The sequence below is a fragment of the Saccostrea cucullata genome, unplaced genomic scaffold, assembly GCF_032062105.1.
Source record: "Saccostrea cucullata isolate Sc308-1 unplaced genomic scaffold, CSIRO_AGI_Scuc_v1 ctg1279, whole genome shotgun sequence".
Taxonomy (NCBI): domain Eukaryota; kingdom Metazoa; phylum Mollusca; class Bivalvia; order Ostreida; family Ostreidae; genus Saccostrea; species Saccostrea cuccullata.
Window position 1 is genome coordinate 87,723 of NW_026939973.1, and position 11,142 is coordinate 98,864.

General features: G+C 33.2%; 1 protein-coding gene across 1 annotated transcript; it reads right to left on the reverse strand.

Annotated features, from left to right (window-relative positions):
• Nucleotides 1-375: 375 nt before the first annotated feature.
• Nucleotides 376-3,870, reverse strand: LOC134254376 (uncharacterized). Its single transcript, XM_062736907.1, has 4 exons — nucleotides 3,468-3,870; nucleotides 3,155-3,321; nucleotides 2,641-2,833; nucleotides 376-505 (listed from the first exon to the last, which is right to left on the reverse strand). The coding sequence occupies exons 1-4, from the start codon at nucleotides 3,695-3,697 to the stop codon at nucleotides 376-378; spliced, it is 720 nt and encodes a 239-aa protein (XP_062592891.1). The 5' UTR covers nucleotides 3,698-3,870.
• Between the last annotated feature and the right edge of the window lie 7,272 nt (nucleotides 3,871-11,142).

Consider the following 11,142-nt stretch of genomic DNA (forward strand, 5'->3'; position numbering starts at 1 on the left):
AAAAATACACACATACCTATTATTAGGTATGTGTGTATTTTTTTTTTTATTAAAAGAAAAATAAGTAACGTCAGGTGCCTGTGTCTTCGATGTAAAAACTGCAGTCAGACAAGGGTGCGTAAAGTCTGCAGTATTCTTCGATTTTTTAACTCGGTAATAGATTGGGTCATGCCGAAGTCAACAGAAAACTCTACAAGTGGGATCCACCGCAGGGGCCTGTTAACATTGGAGGATCTGAACTTTGCGGATGACACCTAGCGCTGATGTCTCACACACACCAGCATATCCGAGAGAAGATCAACAGGCTGCAAACCTACGGAAAACAGGTGGGGCTATGGGGATTTGCCTGCTTCTGTAAGGGTCAATGGTAAAGAACTACGCCAGACGAATAACTTTATTTACCTGGGTAGCATCATTAAACCAGTGAGTGACATGAGGGAGGACATCCACGGCAGACTGGGCAAGGCCAGGAGAGTATTTAAAGAAATGAATAACATCTGGAGATCTGCATAGTACAACATCAGCATTAAAGCTGAAGCTTTACTAGATCTGTGTTCTATAAACTCTTCTTTATGGATCGGAATGTTGGTGAATAACACAGAGACAGATCTTAGCAAATTATGATCCTTCTATACCACCTGTCTCAGCCGAATACCCAGGATTTTCTGGCCAGAAAGGATTACAAATGAAGATCCGCTGAGCAGATGCAAACAAGAGGACATGGGTACTATCATTATCAAACGCCAATGGAGATGGATTGGACATATTCTCCGAAAAATCTCTCAGTCAACAAAAATAACAGCACTGCGACACCAGAGGGCAAAAAAGGTAGAGAGTAAGGAATAGAACATCGTGGCGAAGGACAGTTGAAAACGAAATGAAAGCAATGCACCAGACCTGGGGATCATTGACGCTGCTGGCCCAGGGTAGACAAGAGTGCATGGTGGAAGTTTATTAATTGTTGCCCTACACACCAAAGGATGTAATTAAAGGACGACGATTATGACAAACTGGAGAAAAAAAAAATGTGTTTTAACGCCTTTCCAAAATGTGTAATAATAACGCGTAAATGGCGTAATAACAAGAAAAGGTGTCTTTCCCTTTCCAAGATGTGTCATTATATAAATGGTGCCCATTTTGGAGGGTAACATTTGAAATTGACACCCCAAGGAAAACCTTTGGTTTTCCGAGGGGTGTCAATTTCAAATGTTACCATCCAAACCAGGCACCAATTATTTTATTATACTGAATGTCTTATTTATATAGGACGTCAGCAAAAAAAAAAAAAAAAAAAAAAAGCTCGTCTTTACGTTCATATGTAGAAAGCTTTCACACTCACCGGTTCACTAATATCCTCATTGTTTGTTTGATATTCGAATTAGAGTCATTTATCATTTAAAGTTTCGTTATTTCTGGCTCGCAAGCATGTTTCCTACACTCGCAAGCATGTATCGTCTGTCGTTTGTTGTTTTCAAGTAAGCTATATCGGACGCAAGCTTTTATTGACGTCAAGTAAATTCCGGTTCTTTCAAACGCGCAACTGACGTTTTGAGAATTCTACGGTGAACCGTACGCGCATAATTTCCACGCATGTGGCATTACCGTTGTGTTACCCGTTGTCACGTGTGTTGCTAAGGCTCAGGGTAATCGAACGGATTGTTAACTGCTTCTAAACCAATCAGATTTGAGTATTTAACATGAAAGTATAATAGTACGAATTTTCAAAAGGCATTATTACGCCTTGTGTAAAAGAATTAAAAATACTATATTCCACTGTTTATTTTGTGATGTTATTAAAGCCAAAGAAATGACAGTTCAGGCTCTCAGGAAAGCAAATTAATGGAAAATTTAAACATTATAAAAAAAATTAAAACACACTGTAAAACTAGTTTCCTTTTATATAATTATTTTATTGAACTCAAAGAAATATACATATTTTATTAAGAATATACAATATGCTCTACGGAAATGAGTTAAGGCTGGGTATTGAGGGTTTCTTTATATACAAGTATATACAGTTCTAAATTTTCCAATTCAGAAAACATTAAGAGATATTATTCAATATTATTAAACAGTTTAGTTTAAACTAACAAATAAGCCACAGTTTATGTGAAAATATCCCATCAAATAGAAGAATTGTAAATGGTGATGTTTGTAAGAGAAATAGAGAGAGATATTGTTGTAGCTGTTTAAAGACCATTTCGACCTGAAATGGTAGAAATTTCAGAGCGTTCAGCATGTACAGGACGGTACTTTCTTTGGTTTGCTTTAAGATAAATATAAAGTCTAAACAAAATGATGTGTAGAATCAATCCTACAGCAGTTAAGACAATACTTGGATAAAAGTACCAAACAGTTTTGTTTTCCGTACGGATACACCAAGTTATGACAATTGCTATATTTACTATGTAGTAAAAAATGTAAAAGAAAACAGTATATTTTGTTTGCTTATTTTTCTTAACATTTTCATACAACTTGTATTTGCAAAAGAAGAAAGTATTTGCAAAACTTCCAAGAAGTAAAAGTATTATTTCACGCCCACGTTCAAATTTGTCTGTAACTCTGTTTTTACGTCCAACAACAAAACCTATTGTAAGCATAATAAGAAAATGACAAACAAAGAAATAAACAGAATCTAACTTAAATTCCGAAACGAGCAACGCTAAAAGTATAACCCTTGGTCCAATTTCTGCAATGCGTGATAGAAAAGACACAACTTTTGTTGGTAAAGTTAGGTCACCAGTATCTCCTTTCTCGACGTTATGTTTAAAGTTGTACATTGATTTTGCAAGTCCAAGAGCTGATCCAGCCAGTGCTACATATCGGATGTATTCTACAAAGAAACAATTTCATAACACATTTATGCAAAAATTGAAGAAAACAAATATCGATCAATCTCATAAATGTCGTAAATAAAACAATCATAACATGGACAAAAACACCGACCCCCGGAAATCACCCCTTCTTAGGTCTTTACACACGTTCAGAACCCAATGATTAGATGAGGTAGAAGAAGTTCTAGTATAGAAAGGCAATTACTAAACAAATCCTGTGATTAAATTTGTAAAAGTGACTTAATTAACACTGCAACTTTAAATTATTAAAACGTTTACATTTTTAACATATCAATGTCATAAATTTTTAATTAGCTTACTAATGCTTGTTTCTTCATCTTCTGTACTACCTATGTTGATATGAATCTGAACAATAATTTGTGGCGCAGATTCAAAGGTTGTTTCAATCAAACCCAGTAAAGATGCCAATCTAACCAGTTTCTCCGCCCTTTCGTCTTTTGCACCCATAGCTAAAACTGATATCAACCTATTAAAAAAAGTAAAATAAATATCATGTTTATTTATAGGGATAATCAGGCCAGTAACCAATATCATTGTTTAACAAATACCAATTGCATTATCTTGGATAAATTTATGTGAGATGAATCGATCTAAATTTAAGGAATAGCTTACACAAGTAGTTGAATTAGCGGTGAAAAGAAGAAACACAAGAGGAAAATCATCGTGTTGACGTAGTATTTATTTTCCCTCATGACCATTATCACCGTTACTACATTTGCTAAAACTGGAAGTCCCGTGAATATCAAGGATAGAATAAAATTCTCAGTGCTGCTCTCACGCCAGTAAATGTATGTCATATTGATGTCACTTGCAAGATCGATTAGAAAAAGTACGATTGTCATCAATGTCCAAAAAATATGCCTCAAACTGTCTGTCAATTTTTTAGCATACCGGACTCTTCCCTTGACTTTTTGTGACCAATAAATGTACGCTATGATACAGGATATTATAGTTAAGGCCACAACGGATGAGGAAGTTATTATCAGGTCATCAGTTATAAACTGGCTTATTAAAGAATCTGAAAAGAAAAAGAAGATGTGCTTGTGAAACAATATATCAAATTTTATTTACGTGACTTGTTTCTTTGTATAGTTTATTTTTACTTCTATTTTAGATTATTTAAATTTGTTTGTTTACTGTACTGTAGTTACTTTTAAGAATTGCTATGTCTTTCTCTGTTACAACAAACAGATTTTAATTAAATATGCTTTTACGTCTGCACGTGAGATTGAAAAAAGACACCTAATCTGTGCATTAAAGCATATGAAAACAGATAGCCAATGTCTGATTTAAAATTTTTAAAAATACAATCAATACTAGCCAAACTTTGTATAGCTACAAGTACAGTACATGTGTAACAGCTTTTTAAAAAGCTTGCCTGACTAAATCAATCAATTTATCTGCATGAAATGTGAAAAATCTTTTGAGCAATACTTTTGTTGTTTTAAAACATATCAATCCTTTATTTTGATAACCTTGTGTAATTAAAATCTTGATTTTATTTAACTTGTAGAAGAATCATCTGCATACTAAGGAGTTGTTATTCCGTAGGGGGGATTCAACTAGAGTTATCTGCTCATGGATCTAAATTGATTTCGAACTTCATTGTAAACTTATTATAAAATCTGTCATCAAATCATGCATTCGCGAAAAGAAGAAAACACTTGCTGTGGCCTTCAACTCAATATCTAGATATATCGACGACGTACTGTCCATTAACAATGGAAATTTCCATTCTTACATCGATACGATATATGTTGGTGAGCTTGAGATAAAAGATACCACAGAGTTGACACATCTGTTATATGTTTAAATATTTTACTTGAAAAACAAGGACGTAAATAGTAATCTAACAACCAAGCTATATGATAAACGTGATGACTTTTTATCGTTAAATTCCCTTACGTATGCGCTAATATACCTTCATCACCTGCCTACGGAGTATATATATCTCAGTTGATTCGATATGCAAGAGCATGCTCTACGTTTAATTGACCAATTTCTACAACGAGGAAAATTATTGACAAGCAAGTTAATTAGACAAGAATACCAGTAGTCTTGTTTAAAGTCATCATTTCGAAAGTTCTATGGTCAATACAATCACCTTGTCAGCAAATACAATTTATCGTTGAGTCAATGCCGACTGACGTTTTTCATACTGATTGTTAGTCCATTATAATTTATACACTGAATTGAGGACGGATTTTCCTGTTATTTCCCGATCATGACAAGGAGCACACGGCGGGTGTGACCTGTCGGCAGGGGAAGCTAACTCCCACCTCTGATGTTTTGGAGGTCTGTGTTTGCTCTTTTCCTATTTTGTATTGTTTTATGGACTTTGATATTGAATACTATTCGCTATCTCCACATCCTTCTTCTTCTTGTAAACATTTTAAAAGATCGACATAATTAAATACGCATTTTGTTGTAGTTAATTTTCTCCATTGAAGTGAACAGAATAAATGTGTGTCTGTTCATTATTTTTTTTCTTAAAAGGGGGAGGAGGTAGGGACACAATCATGCCTAGTATATTATTAAAAATTAGAAAAAATCATTATACCCCCCGCTTGTAAAGCAGGAGGGTATATTAATCGTTATGTCCGTCCGTCCGTCTGTAACGTTTGGGGTACCCATCTCTTATCCGCAACTCCTCTCATACCACTAAATGAAATTTGATGAAACTTTCCCAGAATTTTTATTACATATTGTCATTGTGCACCTTTTGTTTTACTTTTTGATCTGACACATATTTTGGGTTTCCCACTACAAAACATGGACACTCCCATTATATTCATATAGGAGGCGGGGGGTATCATTTAGTGAGCTCATTGCTCATAGTACTTTTAGTTTCTTTAGTGTTGCATGTCTATATACTGATGTATACGATATGTTGTTTTAAAGAATGGTATAAAACTTGTAGATAGAATTTCTGAAGCATTAGACAGTTGTTAAGAATGAATGGAACGGGCAAAGCCCAATATGCTAAAATTATCCCATGTTTCCCACTATTATTGATGTCCCTGGCATACTCTCCTAACTAGACAATGATTCCTTATATTTCCCTTTCATTGTGAAATAAAATTGTAGATTTAGACTTTAAAAATGTAGATTAATAGATTTAAATAACAAGAGGACTTCCATGCCAATTTCAATAGTCCTCGCCCACTGAAGTCAAACACAAAGGCAGCCGCACGAGATTTACATGCATATTTGGCCTCCTTAGCTTCAGACACAGAGACAGATGCGCACGAGATTTGCATGCGTATAAGGCCTCCTTAGCTCCTGACCTATCGACCTGCCTAATTTACATTCCGACAGAATTATCAAGAAATAAACCTCCCCTAACTTTCAAAGAGTTATCACAGAGAACAAAATTAGAAATGGAAATATAGGAAAATAATATTTACTCTTACACTGTGTATCTATCCTATTCTAGATCTCAATAGAAAACATACCGAAGCGTTGTTTTTTAAATCAAAATATCAAATTCTTTTCTGTGTTCGTAAAATAATACGCATCCATCAACAATCGTTATCTTTCCATAATTGCCCTTGAACATATTTTTTGTGAAACAAAATATTAATTATCTGTTGTAAATAATTCTGCATCTAAAAATTTCTGTGATATTAAATAACTTATACGTTAAGAGATTATTCATTACTGCAACCGTGAGTGGAAATAAAGCACATTTGAAAATTTGTTTGCACACACCAAGTCCGTTATGCAAATTATTCCATGTTTCCCACTATCGTTGATGCTCTGGCATAGTCTCCTAACTAGACAACGAATCCTTAAAATATTTCAATTCAAATAATTTACGGAAATTTGGTGTTTCAATTTTTGAAACACTTCAAACTTTTAAGAATCTAAATTAGCATTGAAATGTTACTGACGAGAAAAGAGTAAAGTGTAACTCCGGTTAAAGTGAATGTAATGATCGGATATGTCGTGTCTTTTTCCTTTCTTAAGATTCTAGATTCTCTTAAAAAAGTGAATAATGTTATGCTGTTAATACAAGAAAAAAATTACATCAAAGCAGTATAAACAATAGTACAGGTAGCTGTGGTTTACATCCCTAATGTGGGTATTCATCGATACGATTTTAGAAATCGATAAAAACTTAGAACTGCCATATTGAAACATGGAACATCTGGATTTTTCTAATGATTGATTCTTTCAACAACGTGTACGGATAAGCCAAACACCAAATTTCCGTGGATTATTTTAATTGAAATATTTTAAGGATTCATTGTCTAGTTAGGAGACTATGCCAGAGCATCAACGATAGTGGGAAACATGGAATAATTTGCATAACGGGCTTGGTGTGTGCAAACAAATTTTCAAAAGTGCTTTATTTCCATTCACGGTTGCAATTATGAGACTATATCATTAGAAAATAATGATTCATTGCCTAAATAACTAGGAGGATAGGAAATGCATGTAAATCAGTAAAAATCAATAAATTATTTTATTTTAAAAAGAACTATATGGTAACTTGCACTGTTTTTTTTTTACTCTATGCATGCCTTATGTGATTCTTATTTATTTACAACATTTATTCCCGTGACGTTTGATTTTAGTTTTAAATGCAACAATTATTCATGTGTCATGGTAGATGGAATGTTATTATTCAAGGCATATTGAGTCAAATACGAATGCCCTATCACATTTCATTTCAAAAGTAATCACCAAAATTAAAATCTTTGAAAATTACGTCAAACATGAAGGCAGAAATTAAAGGTCAAAAATCATAAAGTGCTCAGAAACACCTTGTTTCATGTAATTCACATTTCGAAAATGGCCCTGTTAAATTTCATATTAAAGGTCACAGAGTAAAAATCAAATTTGCGGAAAGGAAGTTAAATAAAAAATATTCATTAAGTTTTCAAACTTGGTAAAAGCATAAGGGTGCAGATTCTTTATTAAACTGATACACACGTGATCGTGTGAAATGAACATATTTTACGGGATAATCATTGTGCTTGTAATAATATAATTATAGGCATTGACAGCAAGACATCTGATGCCACCTGCACTGAAGTTAAATTGTTAATTGTTAAACATTTCATTACGGTCTCTTTTTCATACTTTGAATGTAAAAAATGATTATGAATCAAACTTTTCAATTATATGCCTGTCAAAAACGAAAAAAAAACCTAAAACAAGATATAGATTTAACATTCATTTGTCTGAAATGAATCAAAGTAGGGAAAGTATACATACATTGAAGCGATAAATGTTGATACCCATACATAAAGTTTTAATGACATGAAAGAACAAAATTGGGATCGCTTTCTAAGGCAATATTTAAAAAAAACAAAAATGATACCAAATACGACAGAAGCACGTATATTAATTTTCATATCAAAAATCAAAATAATATAATTCAGCAGCTGACATGGAAGGTAAAGGGAGGTCCAGGTACATTTTTCGATTTTCCGTACACAGCACATTGGTGCAAATAACATGGGCTTTCGTGCCATGCATATCTGACCTGTACCACGTGATTTCCATGCACACATGTCAAGAGTAACATGTGACGTCATCGCTACATTCATCCAATGGGTGTCACAAAATAGTTGCAAATCTTGCTTGTTTGATTAACGTTACACACCTAAACAGATAGATAAAAGACTTATTTATCAATAATTTCAATGACAAAATTGACTTAATTTGCGTGAAATTTCCATATACATTTCAAGAAATAAATTGCAAATAATAGTAGTCTAGTGAAGCTTTCTACCTCGAACCCTTTGTTCGATCTGACTTCAACAGATGTTAGTCCTCGTCCGTATTCTATAGTAAGATGGCGGTGAGTGAGGAGACGTAGGAAAAGGTCCTTCAAATTCTACCCCTTGATGATAAGCCACACCTAGTGTCCCAAGATACAAACGATAAGCTACATCATGCTTATATCGGGGATGAAAAATAGAGTTCTCTATAAATTGGTAGTTTGTAAGGTATGCATTCCTTCTTTTAAGATAAACACTATTCAGCTACTGATTAATTTTAATATGACACTCATACACCGAATTCTTTTCAGTAAAATACAGCCTGCTTCGTGTAAGAAGTTCTTTATAGTGTAAGTGACACTGGTACCTTCCGTAGGGTGATTAGAAGTTAGGTAGATCGATAGCTACAGCCATAAATACATTGTGTAGAAGTGAATTTGAAATGTATCACATGTAAGCAAGCTGTTTTTGACCAGCGAAGCTGTGAAAATCCAAGATTTTTCCTTTCTGCCTGTGTGTGCTAAATATTCCAAGATTTAAACAAATGAAATATATACTTGTATTCGTTTTTTCGAGAGAATAAAGATGAGAGAATTGAGTCTATCATGATACTTGGGAGAAATTATAAAAATGAAATTCTGGAAGGATACTTCTTTTTGCTTAAAAAGGAACAAACGAATTAGTGCATCATATATATTATATTTGTAGACCAACCTAGCCACACCTAGTGTCCCAAGATACAAACGATAAGCTACATCATGCTTATATCGGGGATGAAAAATAGAGTTCTCTATAAATTGGTAGTTTGTAAGGTATGCATTCCTTCTTTTAAGATAAACACTATTCAGCTACTGATTAATTTTAATATGACACTCATACACCGAATTCTTTTCAGTAAAATACAGCCTGCTTCGTGTAAGAAGTTCTTTATAGTGTAAGTGACACTGGTACCTTCCGTAGGGTGATTAGAAGTCAGGTAGATCGATAGCTACAGCCATAAATTTTTTCGAGAGAATAAAGATGAGAGAATTGAGTCTATCATGATACTTGGGAGAAATTATAAAAATGAAATGCTGGAAGGATACTTCTTTTTGCTTAAAAAGGAACAAACGAATTAGTGCATCATATATATTATATTTGTAGACCAACTACATGACTGTATTTTACCTTAGCTTCATTTTGCAATTCATCAGCTGTAAAACCATCTGCACCGACTAATTATTGCCATTGATGATACATTCTTCATTAATACACAACTAAATCAACGTTCAATGTGAAAAAATATTCGCGAGTTAAAATTTGAAATGAAAGTGGGATACTGAATTACTGATAGATCACAGGCATGTGAACTTGCATGAAATGATGATAACATACGTGACATTATACTTATCTTCATGACTAATCCCTATCTGAAAGCCAACAAGATGGACCAACCCTCTCCCCTTAATAACAAAAATATAACGATCATATAATTTTAAAAACACTCTCCGTCAAATCTATCATTTTTATTATTTTATACTTTAATTCATAAGCAAAGATTTTCTCCCAAAATAAGTGTTAAATGTTTTTAAAGTGGAAGATTTGATTCTAATATAGCATATCATGAAAAGTAACTCAATCTCCATCCGAAAAGGGGGGGGAGGTTGTGATAAGTACATGTACATTATCCACTCTTGAGGTGTCTATGGAAGTACTTAATTTAGTTTTTGTTCGACTGTACCTCCATTCAGACATTTTTTTGTTAGACTTTTATGTAGAATCGATCCAGATATGTATATGAAGAAGAATTTATTCAGGAAATCTCAACATAAGAATATTTTATTTGCACAATATATGATTTTAATAATGATATTAGTTAAAATGTGTCGATGCTTATATGCTGACATCTACATGCATGTAATGTCCGGCATAAAAAAGATACAGTTACCTTTATATATAATTTTGCAGTTTTTAGTTATATTAATAAACTATCCAGCATTATTATTTTTATCGCATAAAAACCAAATGCAGTTTTCCAACTTTAAACCATTTAAATTATGAGGTTTGAAATTAATACCTTCGGATAATACTTTACTTTCGCTGTCCCTTTGATTTTCTTCACAAATTTACTAGAGTTTGAGTTTTATTTTTAGCTACCCGGTCATAAGCCTATATATAGAAATAGTAAAATATGTTTACGATTGTTGCGGATTACCATTCACTTTCCGGTATATCAACTAGAAGTTATTTTTCTCGCTAAGGAACAAATATTCTGCAGAAATGATCCAATATTAGTTTACTTCTGCTGAATATATGATCCTTAACGAGAAAAATCTTTTAAAGTACCTATATCATTGTTCATCAAGGATTGTATCCGGCGTACTACTTGAAAAATAGAGAGGGTGTTATTGAGAATGGAGATTTAGTACTACCTCTTCTATGAAACAGCTATTTATCATAATTTTTAATAATGAAGTTTTCTTACTAGGTTCTATTTTTACACCATCTAGTAATGCCAACCCTTCATATTAACCCCAAAAAACAATAATTTTTCGATACTTATTATAAATATTATC

Excerpts from the sequence above, each read along its gene's own strand:
- LOC134254376 (XM_062736907.1), bottom strand. The coding sequence starts at position 3,697 with ATGACAATCGTACTTTTTCTAATCGATCTTGCAAGTGACATCAATATG. Across the intron at positions 3,322-3,467 it reads CCGCTAATTCAACTACTTGT|GTTGATATCAGTTTTAGCTA; the intron begins GTAAGCTATTCC and ends TTTTTTTAATAG. Across the intron at positions 506-2,640 it reads TTGCTCGTTTCGGAATTTAA|ATCTCCAGATGTTATTCATT; the intron begins GTTAGATTCTGT and ends TGTACTATGCAG.